The 26050-nt window shown below is 33.1% G+C and overlaps 1 protein-coding gene across 3 annotated transcripts in view; it reads right to left on the reverse strand.

Moving 5' to 3' along the window:
• NCAM2 (neural cell adhesion molecule 2) overlaps nt 1-26050 on the reverse strand; it is a 491601-nt gene that overhangs the window by 140074 nt on the left and 325477 nt on the right. For all 3 annotated transcript variants that reach the window (XM_029214785.1, XM_029214787.1, XM_029214786.1), the window contains one exon: nt 24236-24381. In XM_029214785.1, coding sequence (XP_029070618.1) covers nt 24236-24381 — 146 coding nt within the window. The remainder of the gene's footprint in view (nt 1-24235; nt 24382-26050) is intronic.

The raw sequence follows: 26050 nt of genomic DNA on the forward strand, positions 1-26050 counted from the left end.
TCTTACCTAACAGTGCATTACTGTTGCTAGGCTTTTCTCATGATTCCTTGAACCACATGCCAGTTATTTATTTATAATATTATAAAATATTTATAATATTTTATCAATGAAAATATGTAAGATAGTAAAAAAAACAAAATTAAAATCAGGATGAAAAGCTACTATAGGACAGCAAAATTACTAAATAAATGATAAAACATTTCACATATAAATGATTAAATTGCCAAATAATGAGATTTATATTTTATTTCATCCATAATACTAATAACAAATCCCTAGATATTGAATTTATCTGTAATTGCCACTATATTTATGGATGGTTTGACTGTATCCTTGACCCTGCCCTTCATCAGAAGTACCTCCCTGCTTCCCAAATGACTTTGGTGTCAAAAGCCTTGTCTTGTAGGCTTTATACAGACATAGGCTCTGTGTCACTATTCAAAGGTTTTAAATTTGTGGATTCTAATGACTATGTATCATTTCCAAAATGTATATATTAGTTAAAGCTGTATTAAGTATCCTGACCCCATGTCTATATCACTATTGCTTATGGTCATTCATTGTGATTGGAGTTCTAAGCAAATAAATTAGGTGAGGAATGTGCTTGTAGTATGGCTGATCATTTTAATTTTGGCAACACCGTTGTTGACTCTGAATGACAAGATACTTATTTTTTTGTTGTTTCTTGAGTGTATGTGCAATTTTAATCAAATATGAAGATAATAGAACAAAATATTTGATATCAGTGTTGTTCAGAAAACTCAGGACATAGGAATTCAAGCCATAAGTATGGGGCTAGTGTAGAAAGCCAGTAGGCTTTCAATCCATTTAAAATGTCATTGCTTCCCCCAAGGTTAAGAAACCATGAAAAAGAGGTTGATCACTATTGTTTCTGAATTTCCAATTTTTCTGTATATCCTTCATAATGGAAAATAAACAAAGAAAGAAAGCTCCTTATTAAAAAATCGATAAGGGATAAAGAAGCCAAGAAGAAACTTAAATCTAAAAGTTACCTCCTATCTTGAGTTAAAATTTAGTTTCATGGCACACAAAAATGAGAAGACAGAAAGGAAGTCTGAAAGAATGAGGCACATTATACACTGAAATTCTTCCTATTCAACATTTATTATAAGATGGTCAGGTGTATTGTGGTGATTTATGCACATAATTGAACTTACCTTGTGAATATTGATATCACATTATTACACCATACTGCTCTGGAAGTAACATAATGACTAAAATATAGATTCCATTGTTTCAAAGCTTTGAAGAAGCCATAGGTTTGGTTCAATGTTTTTTTAATTCAGATTTTAAAATGTTTTTCTTTGTAAAGAACATAACCAATTGGAAAACAGATGAAGTGCAATACTAAAAATATTAGAATTGGAATGGCATAACATTGATAATGACTGAGGCTGTGATAGAACGTGGGTTTTCATTATACAATTCTCCAGTCTTTGTTTTAAATATACAGCAAACATTTTAACATGGTAATTTTTAAGCAGCATAACCAAGATGGGATGTGTTCCTTCATCCGATTTTCTCAATTGTTAGAACATACAGAGCAGAGCAGAACCCAAATTAAAGTCTAGAGCATGCTGCTACAGCCTACTTACAAACCCATAGATTTTTGTATTAAAAGCCCTGGGGTTTTGCTGTCATTATTTTGCAGAGTTATCACAGTGCAAGTTGCCTAATACACAGTACATAACTTTTGTTGCTTTTCCCTAGGTCTGGTTAGAATTACTTAAGTTTGTGTAGCCTCAGTGCTAGATACATGATAAATATTATTATTAGTGATGTAGTTAGTAACAAGTGTCTCAGCGGTATGGCAATCTTGTCCAAATTAGAGACAAATGAAAGATTTTTGCAAAGCAAAAAGCACAATATGCAACAGCAATTAGTACAATAATGTTTTTTTTTGTTTGTTTTTTGTTTTTTTTTGCGGTACGCGGGCCTCTCACTGCTGTGGCCTCTCCCGCTGTGAAGCACAGGCTCCGGACGCGCAGGCTCAGCGGCCATGGCTCACGCACCCAGCCACTCCGTGGCATGTGGGATCTTCCAGAAGCGGGGCACGAACCCGTGTCCCCTGCCTTGGTAGGCGGACTCTCAGCCACTGCGCCACCAGGGAAGCCCCAGTACAATAATGTTAAATGAAATGTTTAAAAAATGCCTGACACATAGTATATATTCAATGTTAACAATAGTTATTATCCTTTTCCTATAGTATATCTTTATACAAATTCCTACAACATGTTCTGTAAGGGAAAAACTACAGTGTGAAGAAATACAAAATATTTTGGGAACATTCTTTCTTTGCTCTATCTAGTGAGACAAATAAGGGCCCTGTTCTGAGCCTTCTTTGGCCAACACTCACTCAAAGCATGAAAAAGACACAGGACTGCTCTAAGTATATGTATGTTTTCTTCCTGTCTATGTTTCACTTGGATAAATTGTATTTTTCTGTCTTTGATTTTACTAGAGTTTTCTTCTGCAGTATCTAATCTTCTGTTAATCCAATCCAATGTCTTTTTTTTTTTTTTTTTTTTTTTTTTTTTTTTTTTTTGCGGTACGCGGGCCTCTCACTGTTGTGGCCCCTTCCACTGCGGAGCACAGGCTCCGGACGCGCAGGCCCAGCGGCCATGGCTCACGGGCCCAGCCGCTCCGCGGCATGTGGGATCCTCCCGGACCGGGGCACGAACACGTGTCCCCTGCATCGGTAGGCGGGCTCTCAACCATTGCGCCACCAGGGAAGCCCCCAATGTCTTTTTTACTTGACATTTTTTTGATCTCTAGAATTTTGATTTAGTCTTTTACTTTGTCATGTTTCTCTGTATTATGTTCATGCTTTCCTTTTACCTTGTAGTACATATGCAGTATATATATATATATAAAAAAAAGATGTTCCTATCTACTGTTATTTGTGTCAATGGATCTGTTTCTATTGATTGATTTGGTTTTTTCCCTATTATGGGTTATATTTTCATGTACCTTGTATACCTCATAATTCTTTATTGGATGCCAAACATTGTGAATTATATACTTTGAGTTACATGAAAACAGTTTTATTCTTCTGAGGCTTTTAAACCTTGTTAGGCGAGCTGGGAGCAATCTTTAGTTTAGGACTAATTCGACCACACTACTGAAGCAACATAGTTCAGTATTCCAGTGGTTCTTTCTGTGGCCTTGCATAGTTTCCTCACACACACATACACTTATCAATACTCAGCTAAAGACTCTTGGGGAAAGTGCTGAAGATCTCTGGAGCTCTATCTGTGTGAATTTCTTCTCTACAGGGCTTTCCCTCTCTGGTACCCCATCCTGTGATTTCTAGCACCCTAAGTCATTCAAACTCAGTACACTGGCTCCTCAAATAAAAGAGTCAGACTCTTCATCCCTGTGCTACAGCCTGGAAACTCTCTACAAAGTACACTCTACCAATCATAGGGGTCACATCATTTGTTTCTCTCCTCTCATGGATCAATATGCTATCCATCATGACATAAATTTTGTCTGTTGTCATTGTTTAAAGTCAGAGTATAAATCAAGCCCTTTTTTATCTAATATGCCTGGAAATATACGTTCTAACAAGTATTTTAAATTGTCACTAGTCCCACACTTAACATCAGAAAATGCAATGCATTTACCATCTAGTGACCAACTTTTGTCACATATATGAGAATTCTTATGGTATACAACACATCGCTATTAACAGCATCGCTTTTATCAGACTAATACCACAAAGTAGAATAGTACCTGGAAATGTATGTGTATATTTTTCCTTCTTTTAAAAAATCACATCATTTCAAATACATATTAAAGTATATAAAACGTAGGATATATAAGAAATGTTATGAAAATAATGTGTATAATTACTGTCATATGTACTGGCAGTGTTATAGCAAATATATGCTCCTTTTTTAACACACAGCTATGCTGAGTGACTCATATGCTTTACTTCAGTGGCTCATTTTAGGTGGGAGGCTCAAGAAGATAAAAAAATATTTCTTATCTCTGCGTTTTGAACTTTTCTCAGGCTGTCTTACAGTCTGACAATTATGCAATTAACCTAATTATTTTAAATAAAAAGCACTTTATTTATTGGAAACATTTTATATTATACATGCACATAAACACCAAAAACTAACAATACATAAAAACACAGCTTAATCAAATCATTTTGCTACATAGACAAAGAAACAAGCTACCTCTAAAAGATGGCTAAAAATTAAAACTGTGTATAATATACACGAACTCCAGTGAGCTGCTTTAGTTTGGTTTTGGTTTTGGATTTTGTTTGCTTTGTGGTAAAGTATCTATTAATAAAGAAAAGACAAATTAAAACAAATACTGCATATACAAACTAAACTTTTTATAGTTTAGAAGTCTTCAATTAAATGAGAAGGTACTCTCCAGAAAGGATCTAAGTTATCAAGATAATAAAATAATGCATAGGAGAAAGAAAGGTGGAAATGTTAACAAAATTTATTTTTTACCAAACGCCAAATGGTGTATTAAGACACTTTCAAAGTGTGGAATAGATGAATCAGTGATACAACTCTAAACCATAGAAAGGAAAAGATACAGTGTGGTCTTTGTCAAAACATTAAAAGAGAAGGTAAAGCCTGTATTTCTATATTATATTCTTTTATAATAAAACAAAATTACGGCTCAGACAGGTCTGTGATGAATCTTTACATTGATATGTATCAATCATCAGGAGATAAAAATTTACAGACATTATCATTAAAGGGGGGCATGGTGTAAACAGAGAGCCAAGAAGCAGAGACGGTATGGGAAGTTTTATTACCTTTGCTACAACAATCAAAAATGATAAGAAACAGCCCTCAACAAGTTTCTAATTGTGTGTTGGGATATTCAGGTATGGGATGTGTAGTAAATAATTATACTACAGGGCAGCTGGTTGTAAATTATATGAGAAGGTGTTAGAATAGTATACTTCTTAGCACAATGTGCTATCTCAAGATGCTGATCAAAACAGCCAGCCAGGGGCTTCCCTGGTGGCACAGTGGTTGGGAGTCCACCTGCCGATGCAGGGGACGCAGGTTCGTGCCCCAGTCCGGGAGGATCCCACATGCCGCGGAGTGCCTGGGCCCGTGAGCCATGGCCGCTGAGCCTGCGCGTCCGGAGCCTGTGCTCCGCAATGGGAGAGGCCACAACAGTGAGAGGCCCGCGTACCGCAAAAAAACAAACAAAAAAAACAAAGAGCCAGCCAGGCATGTTTCTGTAATATAGGAAAAGGAGATCCAACATCTCTCTATGGCACACACAGGAAATGTGTGCAGTTCTATTGCTTGCTAACCTCCTGCTTCTATAAAATTTGTCTATGGAAACTCCTTAATTATCACCATTTCTATCATTTGGTCTCAGAGGATATTTAATTTATGAATAAGCAAATTATTAATTCACTAAGCAATCAGAGGATATATAAATTTATTCAAATTATAACTGAGTATGCTACTATTTCTTTAGCATTATGTTTTTTTTCTTTTAAATTTTTGTCCCAGTAGCTTCACACCTCCTATGACTCAGATAGATGCAGTGTACTTCAAAACTGAATGCAAATATCCATATAGTAAGTCAACTCTAGTGTTCTGTACACAGTTTAAGTTCTTATCTGGTTTCAGATTTTGTAATTAAAAGAATAGTGGTCTGCAATTTATACTTAGTTTACCTAAAGAATTCAACAATTAACCTAAACACACACATAGTTAAAAATCAATAGTCTTACTACATAGACTTCAGGTTGGCAATCAAGGACTCTCTCAGCAAACTCAAAAGTGCTGGAAACTGCAATTAGTACATCAAAGATTTGTGATAGTTTTCACTACACTTATGACTCACAATGTACATTCAAAGTTGTAGATGGATAAAATACATACACTATTGAAAATCTTCCAGCCAAGGATTGATGGAGGAAATGTGAAATCTTATTTGGTTGAAATTAATTGACCTTAATAGTAGGATTTGAGGAAAAAGTGAAGGTAATAGAGATTTGAAGAATGGCCTATCATATAGAGCAGTGTAGGTAATAAAAGGGATTTCCAAATGATATGAGAAGCTATTGGAGCCTTCTGAAAAAAAGAGTGATATTATCTGACTTATTTCAAATGGACCAATTTAGATATTTTAATGAGAATAACAGGGAGCAAAGGTGAATGCATTAAAACCTCTTAAAAGTTATTGCAATAGTCTAGGCAAGTCACTATGCTGGCTTGGACTAGAGCAGTAACAGCTGTGTTTTGAGAAATTATGAATTTTTGTAATATATTTAAAATAAGGCTAATAGGAGTTACAAAATTTGAATGTGTGTATAACAATCAATAAGTCAAAGATTACATAAAGAATTTTAGACTATATTACTGGAGGGAAGGAATCACCATTTAATGAAATTTGGATGACTGACGGAAAAGCAGAAGTAGAGATAATGTATAGAGTTGGACTGGATACTTTCAGTTTAAGATACTTATTTAATATCCAAATGGAGCTACCTGGTAGATCATTGGATACAGACAACTAGGATTTAGTGGAGAGGTTTATGTTTAAAATTTGAATTTTACTGAATCCAGCTGGTAATTAAAGCCATGATGAGACTAGATGAATAAGTCAAGGGAATAAACATAGTTAGAGAAAGGAATCCAAGAATAGACGCCAGACTAGGACCCTTGATAATTTAGAGATCAATTAGAAGACAAAGACTGATAAGAGAAAAAAACAGGAAAGTATACCATAAGCCAAAGACCATGCAACAAGCAGAAAAGATCATTTAATTGTATCAATGCTTCTCTTAAGCAGAAAAGTAAAATCAGGACTGCTAATTTGTGATAAAATTTAGAAAAGTGAATGTTATTAGTAACAAGCTTTCCAAAGAGTTTTAGTGGAGTCATGTGGTCAAAGCCTGACTGGAGTATATTCAAGAGATAATTCTAGGAAGAATTTAGAGAGAACAAGATTAAACAACATTTTCAAGGGATTTTGCTATGAATAGAGGATAGAAATCAGATGGGATTTGGAAGCCAAATGTAGTAGCTATCTACCTTTCTGATATTTGCACAGACAAAAATATATACTCATATATGAAGGATATGTGGGTATAACTATAATTAACCACACTGTGCATTTCATATCCATGACTCATTTATTTTGGACTGGAAGCTTGTACCTCTTAATCTCCCTCACCTATTTATTTCCTCCCCCCACCCAATTCCCCTCTGGCAACCACCTGTTTGTTCTCTGCATCTGTAAGTCTGTTTCTGCTTTGTTATGTTTGTTCATTTGTTTTGATTTTTAGATTCCACATACAAGTGAAATAGTATTTTTGTCTTTCTCTGTCTGAATTATTTCTCTTAGCATAATACCCCCTAGGGCCATCCATGTTGGCAAGAGTTCATTCTTTCTTTATGACTAAGAAATATTGATATGTCATGTCTCCTTTATCCATTTATATATGGATGGGCACTTAGGTTGCTTCCATATCTTGGCTCTCGTAAATAAAGGTGCAATGAACATAGGGATGCATATATCTTTTCAAATTAGTGTTTACATTTTCTGTGGATAAATACCCAGGAGCGGAATTGCTGTATCTTACAGTAGTTCTATTTTTAGTTCTTTGAGGACCCTCCATACTGCTTTTCATAGTGGCTGCACCAATTTACATTCCCACCAACAGTGCACAAGTGCTCCCTTTTCTACACATCTTCTCCAACACTTGGTATTTTCTGCCTTTTTTTTTTTTTTTTTTGTGGTACGCAGGCCTCTCACTGTTGTGGCCTCTCCCGTTGCGGAACACAGGCTCCGGACACACAGGCTCAGAGGCCATGGCTCATGGGCCCAGCCGCTCCGCGGCATGTGGGATTTTCCCAGACCGGGGCATGAACCCATGTCCCCTGCATCCGCAGGCCAACTCTCAACCACTAAGCCACCAGGGAAGCCCTGCTGCCTTTTTGATAATAGCCATTCCAACGGGTGTGAGGTGATATCTCATTGTGGTTTTGATTTGCATTTCCCTGATGATTAGTGATGTTGAGAATGTTTTCATGTGCCTGTTGGCCATCTGTATGTCTTCTTTGGAAAAATGTCTATTCTGGTACTCTGTCCATTTTTAAAATTGGGTTGTTTGGGTTTTTTTGATGTTGAGATGTATGAGTTATTTGTATTAGATATTAACTTCTTATCATATATATGGTTTGCAAATATCTTCTCCCATTATGTAGGTGACCTTTTTGGGTTTTGATAGTTTCCATCTCTGTGCAAAAGTTTTTGAGTTTGATATAGTCCCATTTGTTTAGGTTTGCTTTTGTTTCCCTTGCCTGAAGAGACATATCCAAAGAAATATTACTAAGATCAATGTCAAAGAGTTTACTGCCTACATTTTCTTCTAGAAGTTTTATGACTTCAGGTCTTACATTAGTCTTTAATCCATTTTAAATTTATTTTTGGGCATGGCGTGAGAGAGTATTCCAGTTTGATTCTTTTGCATGTACCTGTTCAGTTTTCCCAACACCATTTAGGCTATCTTTTCTGTATTGTATATTCTTGCCTACTGTGTCATTGATTAATTGACCATATAAGTGTGTGTTCCTGTTTAGGCTCTCTATTCTGTTCCATTGATCTATGTATCTGTTTTTGTGCTAATGCCATATGGTTTTGATTACTGAAGCTTTGTAGGATTGAAATCAGGGAGCATTAAAACTCCAGCATTGTTATTCTTTCTCAAGATCATTTTGGCTACTTTAGGCCTTTTGTGTTTCTATACAAATTTTAGAATTATTTGTTCTAGTTCTGTGAAAAATGCCATTGATATTTTGATAGGAATAGAATTGAATCTGTAAATTGCCTTGGATAGAATGGTCATTTTAACAATATTAATTCTTCCAATCCAAAGATATACTGAACCCAGTATATCTTTCCATCCGTTTGCATCATCTTCAATTTATTTCATCAGTGTTTTATAGTTTTCTGAGTACAGATCTTTTATCTCCTTAGTTACATTATTCCTATGTATTTTATTATTTTTGATGCAATGGTGAATGAGATTGTTTTCTTAATTTCACTTCTTGATAGTTCATCATTAGTGTACAGAAATGCAACAGATTTCTGTATTTAATCATGTGTCCTGTAATTTTACTGAATTCATTGATGAGTTCTAGTAGTTTTTAAGAGGCATCTTTAGGATTTTCTATGCATTGTATCATGTCATCTGCAAGCAGTGACAGCTTAACTTCTTCCTTTCCAATTAGGGTTGATCTTACTTTTCTTTTCTGATTACTGTGTCTAGGACTTCCAATACTATGTTTAATAAAAGTGATGAGAAGAAGCATCCTTGTTTTGTATCTAATCTTAGAGAAAATGCTTTCAGCTTTTCTACTAGCTGTGGGCTTGCCATATATGGCCTTTGTTATGTTGAGGTATGTTCCCATGAAACCCACTATATTAAGAGTTTTTATCAAAAATGGATGTTGAGGTTTTTTCAAAACCTTTTCCAAATCTATTGAGAGAATATGATTTTTATTTTTCAGTTTGTTAATGTGGTGTATCACATTGATTTGCAGATATGGAACCATCCTTGCACCCCTGGGATAAATACCACTTGATCATGGTGTATGATCCTTTTAATGTATTGTTAACTTCAATTTGCTAATAGCTTGTTGAGTATTTTTGCATTTATGTTCATCAGTGATATTGGCCTGTAATTTTCTTTTTTGTGATATCTTTGTCTGGTGTTTGTATCAGGCTGATTCTGCCCTTGTAGAATGAGTTCAAAAGCAATCCTTTCTCTGCAAATTTTTGGAATAGTTTGAGAAGGATAAAAGTTACCTCTTCTCTAAATGTTTAGTAGAATTCACCTGTAAAACCATCTGGTCCTGGACTTCTGTTTGTTGGGAGCTATTTTATTACTCACTTAATCTCATTGCTGATAACTGGTCTGTTCCTATTTTCTATTTCTTCTGGTTCAGTCTTGGAAGATTATACATTTATATGAACTTGTCCAATTCATGTTGTATATTTTATTGGCATATTTAATTGTTCTTTATAATTTATTATTGTCCCTTGTATTTTGATGGTATTGGTTGTAAATTCTTTTTCATTTCCAATTTTATTTATTTGGGCCCTCGCTCTGTTTTTCTTGATGAGTCTGACTAAAGGTTTATCAACTTTATTTATCTTTTCAAAAAACCAGCTCTTAACTTCATTGATCTTTCCATTTTTTTAATTCTCTATTTATTCATTTCTATTCTGATATTTTGACTTCTTTTCTTCTGCTAACTTTGGTTGTGCTTGCTCTTATTTTTCTACTTTCATTATAAGTAAGGTTAGGTTGTTTACTTGAGACTTTTCTTGTTTCCTGAGGTAGGCTTCTATTGCTATAAACTTCCCTCTTACACTACTTTTGCTCCATCCCATGGATTTTGGATTGTTATGTTTTTGTTTTCATTTTTCTCCAGGTATCTTTTGATTTCTTCTTTGATTTCTTCAGTGATCCATTAGTTATGTTATGCTATGTTATGTTATGTTATGTTATGTTTGGATTCCTGTTGCTTTTTGTGTATCTATTATAGATATTTTTGGTTTGTGGTTACCATGAGTTTTATATATAGCAATATATAAATATATATTATTTTAAGTTGATGATCTCTTAAGTTCAAATGCATTTTAACAACCTTGCACTTTTACACCCCACCCCACATACTTACTGTTTTAACATCATATTTTACATCTTTTTGTTTTGTGTATCTCTTAACTACTTATTGTGAATTTAGATGGTTTTATTACTTTTGTCTTTTAACCTTCTTAGTAGCTTTATACATGGTTGGTTTACTTACTTTACTGTATATATGTCTTTACCAATGAGATTTTTTTCCTTTTAGAATTATCATATTTCTAGTTGTGGACTTTTCTTTTTTGATTAGAGAAGTCCCTTTAACATTTATTTTAAAACTGGTTTGATGGTGCTGAACCTTTTTAGCTTTTGCTTGTCTGAAAAACTTTTGATCTCTCCATCAAATCTGAAAGAAAGCCTTGCTAGGTAGAGCATTCCTGGTTGTAGGTGTTTCCTTTTCATCACTTTAAATATTATGCCACTCTTTTATGGGCTATGGAATTTCTGCTGAAACTCATGTCAGCTGATAGACTACATGAGTTCCCTTGCATGTAACTTCTTACTTTTCCCTTGCTGCTTTTAATATTCTCTCTTCATCTTTAATTTGTGCCACTTTTATTGCAATGTGTCTTGATGTGATCCTTTTTGGGTTTATCCTGTTTGAGACTCTTTGTGCTTCCTGGACCTAGATGTTTGTTTCCTTTCCCAAGATAGGGACATTTTCAGCTATTATATCTTCAAATATATTCTATGCCCATTTCCCTCTCTCTTCTCCTTCTGGAATCCCTATGATGCAAATGTTAGTACACTTGATGCTATCCCAGAGGTCTCTTAAACTGTCCTCATTTCTTTTTATTCTTTATTCTTTTTTCTGTTCGCTTCAGTGATTTCCACTATTCTGTCTTCCAGCTCACTTTTCTGTTCCTCTGTATCATCTAATCTACTGTTGATTCCTCTATTGTACTTTTCATTTCAATTATTATATTCTTCATCACTGTTTGGTTCTTCTTTATATTTTTTAGCTCTTTGTTAAAAACTTCTAACTTCTCATTCTGTTCATCCAATCTTCTCCCAAGTTCTTTGAACACCTTTATAATCATTAAATTGAACTCTTTATAGGGTAGATTGCCTATCTCCATTTAATTCTTCTTCTGGGGTGTTATCTTGTTCATCTGTTTGGAACATATTATTCTGTCACCTCATTTTGTCTAATTTTCTATTTTTATTTCTATGTATTTGGTAGGTTGGTTACATTTCCTGACCTTGGAGAAGTGGCCTTTTGCAGGAGACATATTATGTGTCCCAGCAGCACACTCCCCTCTATTCACCAGACCTATATGCTCTAGGGGTGCCCCCATGTGAGATGCCTGGGTCCTTCTCTTATGGTAGGATGACTACTGTGAATGGTCTGGTAGGTGTGTCTGGCTTGGGTCTGGTTGGTTGCCAGGCTCTGCCTTGTGCAGAGAATGCTGGCCTCTGGGGCAGGATGGGTCACAAGGTGGCTGGCTACAGAGACCCAGTGGTTCCTGAGGGTAGTTCTGACCTACTGATTGGCAGACCTGGGTTCTAGGGTGAGTGGTTGTTGAGCCAGGGTCCTGGATCTCTATGTCAACTTGCTGATGTGTGGGGCCAGGGCCCAGGGTGTCCTGGGGCTAGTGCTTACCCATGAGTGGGTGGAGCCATGTCCTGGGATCTCTGGCTACAGGACCCTGGGGGCCCTAGTGCTGGTTTCAGTCCCCTGGTGCACTGGGTTGGTTCCTGCCATGGCTGGCTGCAGGCCACAGCGTGTCCTAAAGTTGGTGTTGGCACACTGGTGGGTGGGGTCAGATCCACGGGTGCCTGGATAACTATGTAATATCTAAGTATGGGTGCAGACCATAACTAGATTATTGTGGAGATAACTGTGAAATGTGTAGAACTGCTGAGTCACTATATCGTTTAACAGAACCTAACATAGTATTGAAAGTCAATTATATTTCAAAAACAAATTCATAGAAAAAGAGTTCATATTTAGATTTGTGGTTACCAGAGGCAGGGGTGGATGAAGGCAGTCAAAAGGCACAAACGTCCAGTTATAAGGTAAGTACTAAGGATGTAAGATACAACATGATAAATATAATTAACACTGCTGTATGTTATATATGAACATTAAGAGAGCAAATCCTGTGAGTTCTCATCACAAGGAAAATATTTTTTTCTATTTATTTAATTTTGTATCTATATGAGAAGTTGGGTGTTCACTAAATTTATTTTAATAATCACTTCATGATGTATATAGGTCAAATAATTATGCTGTATACCTTAAACTTATACAGTGCTGTATGGGAATTATATCTCAATAAAACTGGAAGAAAAAATAAAATTAGAAATACAGGAAAAGGGACTTCCCTGGTGGCTCAGTGGTTAAGAATACACCTGCCAATGCAGGGGACACGGGTTCAAGCCCTGGTCCGGGAAGATCACACATGCTGTGGAGCAACTAAGCCCACGTGCCACAACAACTGAGCCTGTACTCTAGAGCCCGCAAGCCACAACTACTGAGCCTGTGTGCCACGACTACTGAAGCCCACATGCCTAGAGCCCGTGCTCCGCAACAAGAGAGACCACTGCAACGAGAAGCCTGTGCATGGCCAAGAAGAGTAGCCCCCCTCACCGCAACCAGAGAAAAGCCCTCATGCAGCAACGAAGACCCAATGCAGCCAAAACTAAAATAAATAAACTAAAATAAATAAATTTAAAAAAAAGAAATAGAGGAAAAAAGGATATGTAGGTATGTATGTACTCATTTTATATATAATATATACATAAATGTATGTTGTGTATAAGTTACATATTATGTTATATATTATATGCTATAATATATATAAAAGAAATAAAATATTTTTGAATGTTGATGGGAATAATAAATAAGGTGGAGAGTAAAAAAAATGTTGGAAATAGAGAGATAAATTATTGGATTAATGTCTATAATATGTTAGAGAGGATTGGAACTAGCATCCACATAAAAACCTGAATATTACCTTCATGGTAATATATAGGTTCAGCTATGTTTGATGTAGATGTAGTAATAGGAATTTGTTACAGTTTTCTTTTGATTGTTTTTATTTTCTTAGTAAAGAGGAACCAGTTCACCAGCTGAGCTTTTTTAGAACAGAGGAGGTTTATGAACTTGAGGATAGAGGAAATGTATCTAAAACTGGTGAAGAAAATGAGCCAGGAAAATGTGGCATGAGTACTGCAAAACACAAAGAGCATGCATTAAGCTATGGGTCACAATTTTAAAGGGAGATCATTCAGAATGATTGTAGTTTTCCTCCAGCTAACTTCAGCTGTCTTGCAACATGTGTGGAATAGGTATTGAGGTTAATTAAACCATGACTGACATTTTGCTAGAAACAGTTCACAAAGCAAAAAAAGATCCAGGAGTATATATGTGATAGTGATTATAATAGACAATGAAATTTAAGCTGGGGAATAAAAGAAGTGAACAAGGTGGGTGATTTGGGCAAGGGAAAAGATGCTAGGATCCACAGATATTAAAATTACATCAGTTTTATATATTTGATGGAGTATAAATGTTTTTCTTATAAGTAGATACACTATTAAATATGCATCCAAAATAATCTGGCTTCCAAGAATGAAGAACTTAGAAAGTTGAATAAGAAATTTTGTGGATTACAAAACAGCAATGATGCTGCTCCAAGATATAGATCATGACAATACATAGTAGCCAAGGAAGAGCCTCACTAAGAAGGTTTTATCCCCTCAGTAAACACAACTACTCAATAGATGGCTGAACAGAGTTATTACTGAAGATATCTTTGTTTAATATATTTTATTTAAATTTATTATCTGTTAATCCATGAGTCAAAGCAATGAGGGCATTATAATAACTGTATTAAAGTACCTTTCATGAAAATGTATTCAATTTTACAAATTAATTATTGTTTAACTAACATTTTTTTATGCACTTGTTTTTGCTTCATGCTTAAGCTTGGCAATGGAAGTCATCAAATGTATTATTTTTTTTTTGCAAGTTGTTTATTAGAATATTTATTGAAATATTTTCAGATATACTGTGTCTACTTGTACAGCACTTCATTCAAATTTATTTCATTTTGTTTTTTGAATTTAGTTCCTGTTTTCCACTAAAATTTCACATAATAAATCAAAATTACATTTAGCAGAAAATTTGTTATTTTTGTTAAGTCGATTAATATTCATTGAAATCTACATATTTTTGTAGCTACATTATTTTATATTTTCTTCAGTGGTAAATTTCTTCATGAGATAAAGTAAGTACCACATGAAGTCTGTAACAGAATATGGCATTTACAAGAAAAAATAATATATTTTCTGCTACAAAGCCAAAGAAAAATCACTTTCAGTATGTAAATAATGTTTTTTTTCCCAGAACAATTATGGTAAAATTGTGAACTAATATATCATCCTACAAACAAGATGATAGTTTCTTTCAATTGGATATACTTATATACATTTTAAAATAATAGTTCATTAATAACTGATGTTTTTTTAAAAGAACAATGAAATTTTTAGTTTTTAACTATTTCCCAGAATTTTCTCAAAAATGTTTTTTTAAAATTACATGTTGAACTTATGACTAGATTTCTTTGATAATTTTTATTTGAGGTGTGGGCTGGAAAAGAAATTTCTGAGAGTTGTAAATGATTGAAAACCCACCTCTGAGCAAGCTCAGAAGCATCCAGGAAGATTTCCAACATGCCCAATTATAATCTACACCCTGCGTATGTCAGATGAGGAATAGAAGTATCCATTTTGCCTATTGCCCAGCAGGGATCTATAATACTGCTCTCAGAACACTAGTAGGAAAAACTGCATTAGAAAGACCTTAAAAATGTCATTCAAATACAAAATCCTTCAGAAAAGCCCATTACCTCTGAAAAAAAAAAAAAATACAGGCATTAAAATCTACAGGTGCCAGGAGTATGCTCTTTAGCATTCCTCTCTACAACCAGAAACTGACATTGTTTTTCCAATGTAAAGACATTGCCAAAGTAATCTTAGCTTTTCTTATAATTGTTATATGGAAAAGCTATATAGAAGAAGGAAATTGCAAACACACTGCCTCACTATATTAAGTTATTAGAAAATCATGAATTGAAAAATTAGTAAATACATGAATTTAAAAAGGGCTTAGCATGGAAATAAAAACTGTGTCTTAAAATATGTGATTATCTACTGAATCAATAGAAAGATTTATAGAATAGGGAAATAGAGTTTGAAGGGGATTTATTTTATCAATGATGGAACTGAAAAATACATCAACTTCCCTGAAGTCACAGAGAAGGTAAATGGCAAATCCAGAAATTGAAACAAAGAATCAGTGTTGCAACTACCACATAATTTCAATTCATTAAGCTCTGTTTTATACGAACTGGGAATACCAATGCTAACATGACTAGATATCCATGAGTTTGACAAACTAATTCCTTTTATATATCTTATATATGTATTGGATATCAAGATCACATTAAGTTGACTGTGTGTATTTTTATGTGTGTGTGTGCGGGGGGGGTTTGTGATGCAAGACACATAGTAATTTTAAAGGTAGTGGTTCTCTACAGGGTACAAACACAGGAGCAATTTCTGGGGCTTTTCAAAATATAACTCTCTAATCCCTGTCAAAGATACTGGATAAGAATATCTAGGAGCCAGGTGCAGTTAGAACTCTGGGAGAGAGGCTCAGACATTTCCCAGGGAATAAGGCTCAGTCAGGTACATGTGTATACAGCTCCTTATGTGATTCTGATGTACAACCTTGGTTCAGTACCACTCACCCCCTTCCCCGAATATTAACTCAAAGATTTAATTTCACAGCAAGGCAGAATATCAGGGTAACAAAGATTATTTAAGATCTTCTAATACAATGTCACATCAAATGAAAGGATTTTTTTTTTTTTTTAGACATTGATGATCTTACAAATTGTGATAGAGAAGTTCATGGGACTGGACATTCTGTCATTTGGAATTTAATACATTCCATTATCTATAACCCCTGAGGCTTTGAAAGTTTCTGCATTTTTGTAATTTCCATCTACTATTTTATCATACTACTACCCACAGCAAGCAATCTGTCTAGTTCAACTGTACATGACTGTCTTTAAAATATTTGAACTGGAACTTTTATAATAATGTACAGATACCTGAAACACTACAGTCTCTCTTAAATCAGTAACTGTGGATTTGTTAGTCTCATATTGTAATTTCTATTTAAAGAGAAAAAAGAAGTTGAAAATTTTAAGTTGTCTCCTATAATACAAAGGTGTTGCCAATTACACCATTAAATATTTTTTAAAGTTTCTTTTTAAATCAGAGTCGAAGAAATTTTCAGCCTAGAGCAAATTGAAATGAGATATTCTAATGAGAGTAGATAGATATACTTTCCAAAATGCACCAATACAGAGGACTTTCAGAAGAACAAGTTGAACTGGGTCTGTGATAGCACAGAAAACTATGTCACAGCTATATGTGTAGCCTTGTAGACGTCTACTTATATACTTAAAATTGATATTTTGCATATGAGTTTTCATATATCAAAATTGCATATTCATAAATAAAATATTGCTAATTTTAAATATGCTTTGATTCCATCTCCTCTCCTAAATTGTATGCACTATGAGTCAGAAAACTTTTTTTACATTGCTATATTCTTTGTGCATAGTATAGCACATGTAAACACAAAAGCCCTCAATAAAATTTGTTGATGGTTGTTAAAAGAACTTGGGCAAATGATAAAGGAAACGTTAGTGACATAAATTCCTGTCACTGTAAAGATAATTTTACTGTTACATTTTATTAAATTTAATTTTCAAGAACTTGTATTTGCTTTAGAATGAAAAAAGGGGGAAATACAGAAAGGCTAATGTAATTTTCACAGTTTATATATAAAAATATCTAAGAATTTTTAGTAGAGATTTTCATATAATGTGAAAAGTTTACTCCATTATCCTCTGCCCTCCATTAAAAGTGGTTTAAATAAATCATTTAAAAACATGAACTTTCCTTAGGTCCAAAGCTGTACCTATGCAATAAAAAATAATATCCTAGAGCATAAAACAATATAATAATGAATGCAGTAATGTAATTATAAATATTTTTACACTAGGAATTTAATTTTTTATAAAATTTAAAACATATTTTATTCAGGTGCTTGTATCAAAGAACTGCCCATCTTTATTATTACTAGAAATTCCTTTTGTCTTGGTAGTTTATTCTGCAAGAACATTTGAAGTAAGTATTGTCCAGATCATAGTGCCTCAATTCATGGAGAAAAATGTTTACTACTTATATACAATTAAAATAGAAACACTCTGGTACAACTATGACTTCTGTATGTAAGTGCAAAGCTAAATGTTAAAGTAGACTATAATTTGTATTTTTTTTATCTTAAATTTCAGTTTAAATACATCTATTTATTCAAAGGAACAGAAAGCAAAATGGACTTAAAGTACTAAAGTTAATGTTGAATCAGTAGGCTTGTTTTCTTTGACACAGAAAAACACATTTTTCAAATGAATGTAAAAGAACAGAAAGTCCTATTATTTTAATCACAAAGTTTGAGTTGATCTAAACTTAGACCATTAACAGCATTTCATATTTTACTTCAGCAAAATAGAAAAACATTGTTTTTGAAGTTAAATCACTATGCTTTAGTTATTGAGTTTATTGGCATCATTTTGAAAAGATCATTTGGTGTTAAGGATTGAAATTAAATGGGTTTTTGTTACTATGATTTGTGAACTTTCTACCCATTAACTAAAAATGTAGCATATTTATTTACTGGAGGGAAGTGCTTGACCCCCCAAATAAAAGAAAGCATAACAGGGTCTGTCCTCAAAATTTTGTAGCTAAACTTTGTATCATGTTAATTCAAAGTATGTTTGAAATGAAAGCAGTGTTTTAAAAGCATGGTGTGTGTACCAGGAAAGGTGCACATGCTAAGTTTAGGTATTATTTTTAAAACAAATTTTTTTTTTTTGCGGTACGCGGGCCTCTCACTGCTGTGGCCTCTCTCGTTGTGGAGCACAGGCTCAGGACGCGCAGGCTCAGCGGCCATGGCTCACGGGCCCCGCCGCTCCGCAGCATGTGGGATCTTCCCGGACTGGGGCACGAACCCATGTCCCCTGCATCGGCAGGTGGACTCTCAACCACTGCGCCACCAGGGAAGCCCCTAGAACAAATTTTATTTTATAGTTTTATATTTACCTTGATGTGCACTTTAAAATGTAACATATTTTTGGTTAGAATTAGAATGAATAAAAAGCTAATTTAATTTAAAGAAAAAAAATTAAGTTTATAACAGTCCAGGATGCACATGGATATGGAAAAGAAATGAAACTGATGGTCAAATGACTGAAGTTTGAGAAATTATGCTTTAAAACAGTTACAAATTATTGCTATACAGTTCAAATATTTCTTATTCAATGTAGAGTGAGATTAATTTCTAGTGGAGGTAGGACTAAAATTTACTCTGTAGGACAAATATACCAGAAATAAAATAATTATAGATTCTGTATCTTAAGAGTAGATACATGACTCATGTGAGATGTCATCCACCAAACAATATTATAAGCACTTTAGAATTATTACATAAAACAGTCTATTCACATAGATGAGATTGGTTACTGTTATGTTTACATTTTTGTAAGAATTTTAGAGATAAAAATCACTTCCTGTAGATCTTTTACTTCCATTTACTCCCAAAATGACAAGCAACAAAATTTCTAAAAAATGTTCAAAATTAACCAATTTTATCATATGAAATCATATCTTGAAAATTGATGAAGAACTGGCATTCTTAAGCAACCTGGCTTTGTGGGGCATACAATTTCTTTTTCTTCCTATCTTAATGACTTGTTTAGGTACTTCTTAGAATGTGGAAGTGTCTCTTCCAAATCAATATTTATTGCTACATAATATCAGAGGTGAAATAGGGCCCAAAAGGAAGCAAAAAAATGACCTACTTCCTACAAAGGAAAATTCTGGGGAGAGTGGGAGAAGATAGACCTGGGAGAGAGGGAAAAAGAAGATGATGATGTAATAAATCTGTGGTATTTCTAGTCTGATATTGTGTCTCACCGAGTAAAGACCAGGCTTTACCTCTCAGAGTAATCTGAAAGTCTATCCTTATGCAGGATAGGAAGTTACAGCCCTCATCTCTAGTATTTCCCTGCAATGATAGAGATTGACACATACAGTGATTAAGATGACACTCAAATGCAGATTCCCAACATTGTCAACTTCCAAGAGGAATGCAATATATAGTTACAAGATTTGGAATTTAGTATGGTAAAACAAGTTCATATATGAGTCATTGAAATGACATTGCTAGAGATTATATCATAGTAAACGTCTACATATAGCTATGTCAAAGATGCAAAATCTACAACAACTGTAACAACATTCTATTGTTTTGTGGATGATATTATTCATACAATACATATGACTATGCTCATACTAGTTTTTATCTGGTTTCTTTGGGGCAGCAGTCGTTGTCACAGAATTAATATGATCATTGTCTCATTTCTAAAGTATCTAAAGACTAAATACCTCCAAGGAAAAGAGAAGATAACACTTTTAAGTTCAATCTGGGTCTAAGATATTGATCTGCATGCTCTCATTTCATCTTTAGAAACTTTTCCAGGGAGGTTTTATTATTATCCTAATATAGACGTGCAGAAACTGAAATCAGGCAGGAGAATTAACATGGTAAATGACAGGCCAAAGTGACAAATTTGGGATTAAATTTTGACTTGAATGACACTTCATGCCTTCCCATACTAATTTAACAATACTCATAATTGTACATCTACTAATATTTATTGATCAATAAGAATGATAATAAGGGATCATTTAAGGAAAATGATTCAAAATAGATGACAGAGGTTTATACCAGGGACTTCAAAACACTCTAGTCATACAATCTCACATAATCCTCAAATCAACCCTGTGAAAAAGCATGGCTTTATTTAGAAAATAAAGATTTTTAATGTAAAAAATTTAGATTGCTTAGTGTTTAAATTGCAAAACAATTTACAACTTTTGAGTCATAGCTGAATTAAACACATTCCATGATATTAGCTTTGGTTCTGTCTTAAACTTTATTGTGTGCATTTAACTATTATTACAGTTATGTATATAGCATCTATTAAATGAAGAGGTCAGGGCTTTCTAATTTTTATACACAAATGTATCTTAGGATGACTCCAAAAAAATAATGTGCTAAAATTAAGCTATCAATTTAATAAAATTTTTGATAACCCAAGTAAATTGATATTTTAACGAAAAATTATCAAGTTACCACTAAAATAAATTGCCCATATTTTTTCAATAAATGTATAATTAAAAGTTAGTGAGGTAAACCTGTAAATTTTTTTAAAAAGTAAAATAAAGAACAAAATATCTTAAAATAACAATGGATATTACAAAAATATTTCTAAAGCAAGTGCATACTGTATTTTTCTTACATATTACATGTATTTTTTTTAATTTTTCAGGAGAGTTTTTTAAATTACATATATTATTTTAAATGGAGGGAAAATGCATTAAAGTAGATTATAGAGAAAATAGTTATGAGTTTAAAAGAGTTCTGTGTTTAAGCACTATACTTTTTGTTGTTGTTTCTGAAGGATATATTATGCAAAGATACTTTACACTACACCATTAACATGCATAGTCCAATAGTGCTACAGAACTATAGCTGCAGAAAATATCTACATGTGACTACATTAATTGAGACCCCTTTCTTTGAAAATCTACAATGATGAACATATTTGCTAAATATACTTTCCTATTTTTGGATGGAGTTATTAGTTTGAAATATATTATTGATGATATTTCACTATGACCTACACAATTATCATTTTCATTGATAGTAATGAAAAGTTCTGATTGTTTTATTCTGTGATTTCCAAGCCCCTATCAAGGTGCCAAGGTGCCAAGTAATTTGTCAAGAGTATTTTTCTGTTGAAAGGATAAGTTGTTCAATTTCATTTGACTTAGAGCTCGAGAACTGCTTTCCAATGTATGGATGACATGGAGAGCATCCATATAACACCAACTGATGAGTTTATTAAAGTACTCCTAGGTCCTGTGCTTGACATACTAAATCAACCTCAGAAAGTGGGATTCTAGAGTCTGCATTTTAACAGGCTCTCCAAGTGATTCTTAAGGCAAATACAATCTCATGTTACTTTTCATGACAAGAGAGATATAATCACAATATACTCTATGGTAATGTTTAATCAGACTTTAGTTATCAGACTTTATGGAGTCTATTAACAATTTGAGTTTACTCAAAATAATAGAAACAAGATAAATTATGCTTCAATATTTATGCAATATGATAAACAAAGTTTATTGAATATTTACAATATCCTAAAGACTTTCATATGCATTTTACAATGTACTCTTCATCTAATACCAATAAGTGAAATAAGTATTGTTATCCATATTTTAAAGATGAAGAAACTCATATTAAAAAGACTTCACATAGTATTGCCAAAGCTGAAGCAACATAAATGGCTGAGCTGAGATTCAAAACTACATGTGACTTACTTCAAGGCTCAGCTCAACTCTTCCATTTTTGAATTTCGGCTGTTGAAGAAACAAGGAATGTTAGGAGAAAGGAGGCTTACCATCCAGGAAATAAGGCAGTGTTCTTAAAATAATTTTGGAGAAAAGTCAGGATAGGAAGTGAGTAGTCTTAATTTGTATATCTACTGGATAATAGTTGTGTTTGGAAAAACAAAAGTGTATTAGGGTTTCTATAATGGTTTTGTGACAAAGCAAAAGAAAAACAAAAAGATGTGTGCTTTAATAGACATAGTCCTTAGCAAACAAAAACTAGGTGATTATTTTTCACAACTGTTATCAAAGAAATTTCTGTATGTAGTTTTGGTTGCTTGGGGCATAGAATAAAATATCATGGTCTTCTGGTTACTTGATAACGTTTTATTGATAAAATAACTGAATATAATATACCTCTCATTATTGGTATGAACATAAGGAAACATCTATTAAATGAAGAGTAAAAGCTATGTTTGAGAAGAGAACTTTCAGGAAATATATAGTACAAAAAAATAATGAAAGTATGAGTTAGGAATATGAACGTATAATTAATAAGGGTGCCTAAACATGAAAATCATTATTCTTGAGTGATTTTGTCCAAAGAAAAGTACTAAACTGACAATGAAAACAGTTATCTACAGTTATATATATCTAATTTTTTTGGACAATTTTAAAGAAGTTTATGGAGATATAACTCCTTTCCAGATTTGGCAATGCACCGTAGTAGTTAAAAAAATATGAAAGCAAACTCTATGTCATTTTTCTGGTTTGCCAGAAGAATGCCAATGTCATTTTATAAATTTGATTTTCAACTTTCATATATAAAACAAGTATATCAAAATAGTGTAACTATTGCCAAAAGAAATATGCTCTTAAAAATGCCATCATGAGGAGGAAATGGGGCTAAGAAGGGTGATATGCAGGAATACATTATTTCAAAAGATAAATAGTAAATGGCCAGGGAGAAGCCTCTTTGTCAATTTATGGAGTTAGCATGTTGTTAAAATTACATGATGAGTTGGAGGGATAGAAAGCATATTTTGAATAAACTGAGTTCAAATTTTTCTGCTATCAATGTTGGTAAGTCAAAGGTACTTATATTTTAGAAATAATTTTCTTCAACAGAAATTGATTTGAACAAATGAAAGAGGTTTTAAGAAGGTTGCTCTTTAACACTGAGAAAGAAAAGAGATCTAAGTGTTTAATCTGATAATTTTTACATGTGTGAAAATGCCAATTCCATCATATTCTTAATCCAGTGCCTTTTTCTTTCTGTTTCAGTTTGGTTTATACTTGGGGCCTTATATAAATAGTTACATAAAATAACGATAATGTAAATCTATGGAGTGCAGTGAAATATAAGATAATGTTTACTTGATTTCTTAGGAACTTGAATGCATCTGATGAAAACTCACCAATTTACATGAGAGTGACATTTACCAAAATGCTGTATTTTGTTGTGTTTGTACGTATTGGTCTTTATCAGGTTATAGATTGTATAAAGGCAGAAACCTACTGTCCTACTGCATAAAGATAATACTAAAGAGTTAAGAGTTAAATGACAGCCAGAATTTTGTGAATTTAAATTATTTTCATTTTCACAGCACAAGGTGGAGGAATTGTAATTGCAATAAGATATTTTATAGATACAGTTTATACCAAAAGTTTGCATGTAGGCAAACTTAAGAAACAATATTAAAAACCTAAGATTTTTGGCTCAATGAAAAACAACTTTAAATATTACAATTTGACTTTTTTCTCCTCTGAATTTATTTTTAGGCTAACTGTGGTAGAGTCACCTTTTTAAGAATTAAGCCATTTATTGCATTCCTACAAATTACTTGATAAATTGGAGTCCAATGTGATATTTACTTATATGCAAAACACTGAAAATATTGGTTTCACCCAAAAGTTCCATAAGATGGTATGGAAAAATCTGAACGAACTTTTTGGCCAATCCAATACAATAGTTTTGAAAAACACTATATATTAAATTGCTGTTACCTTATCGCCTTCGGAAAAAGTGATGCCATCCACTGCTCTTTTCCACGTGATTTCTGGAATAGGCTCCCCTTCTGCTTCACATATTAGTGTGACTTGACCATTCTCATATGTAGTCTCATTTTTAAGCTGTATTATGTGAGGCTGTACTGTAAAAAATATATACATTACTCAATCTGTATTGGAGGAAATATTACTATTCATGGTGACAATTTAAGTACCCTTTAGCATAGTATGGAATTATTAACTTTGAGCAGATATAGTGTCATGCTTTGCTTTATAAGAGTGCCAGGAGAGTTGCAAATTGTAGGAGAAAAAACTAGAAAATAATGCTATTGATTATGATTACAAAAATAATTTTAAGTGGTTTAGAAACCAACATAAAAAGGTATAATTCCTTCCAAGATTTTGTCAATTAAAAGCCACTTTATTATTTTTCCCTCAAGCTAAAAAATAAAATTTTCCTCTTGTAAAGTCACACGAGTACTTCTGTGTGTATGTCTGTGTATGACATCTGCTTATGTAGTGATTATCTCTTAAACTTTAAAAACAAAAACCAAAGAAGAAAAATAATGATTGTATTCTGAATATATAGTAAGTGTAATTATGTGCAATGTTTAAAATATTTATCAAGTAAATATATATACATACTATTTACCTTTATTATTCTAGCTTATTTATTTTGACCTCAGACTACCTTAATATTATTCCATATTGTAGATAATTGTTTCTTTACAGTTATGACTTCTATAAAAACCAAAACATCATGTCTAGTAATTTAAATTACATTAATATTAAAAGTTACATCCCTCCACAAATTTACATATACCAAAGAGCTTTAAGTTTTTAAAGTCTGTATTATTGGCATTTCTTAAGTTTTTATTTGTTTGAACCTAAAAGTGATAAAAGCCAGCACTTACTATTTCAGAACAAGTAACAGGTTTCTTTTTAATCACCAAATGCAATCAATTATGAAATATAAATAACTTGTTCTTAATCCTAGAAAATTAGATTCCTGATATCAGAAACATGGCATATATATTTTTACAATTCAGTGTTTACTCCATTGACTTTAATGGATTTAGTTTTATTTCCACTTTATATACATGCTTTTGTGTCAAACACAATACAAATCTGTTCAGTGTTACTATACAAAGTGATTATACAGTGATATGGCATGTTATATTTCATTCATTATTTTCTATTTGAAAGGACAAAAATATTAGAAACTTTCTTTGTCTGTGTTCTTACTGCCAGATTAATTTTTAAAAGTAACTAAATATTTCATATGAGCTCATTTAGGTAGATTGAGATTATTTATCCTTTGGAATTATCTCAAACACTATCATTTCTAATTATTAATTTATTTTTATACTGAGTCATATTTAGCATTTACATTTTATAGAGAACATTTTCTTAAGCGGGAAATACTGATGGAACAAATTAGATGCTTTCTATAATTTTTAATAATTTTAAGTTTGTTTACTCTTCCCTCTATGTGAACAATTTTCTCCTGGCTCATAGCTTTGCGGATTTCTCATCATTAAAGATTTTTATGTAAACACATCTAAACATTACCCTTCTGAGCAACTTTCCAACACCATGATCTCCAAAATAACAGCTCTTTTTACCCAACACTACCTGATTAATCTAGTTTCACTTTCTTCTTAGAACATCTTATTATTCCAATTTTCTTTTTTAATATACTTTGGTATATTCTTTATTGTCTGTCTTATTTTGTTTGAATATAAGCTTTATGAAAATCTCTCTAGTATAGAAAAATATTTCTGTTACAGCTACTACAGGACCAGCTGTCAG

Source organism: Monodon monoceros, unplaced genomic scaffold, assembly GCF_005190385.1.
Source record: "Monodon monoceros isolate NGI ecotype Baffin Bay Population unplaced genomic scaffold, NGI_Narwhal_1 Super_Scaffold_11, whole genome shotgun sequence".
NCBI lineage: Eukaryota > Metazoa > Chordata > Mammalia > Artiodactyla > Monodontidae > Monodon > Monodon monoceros.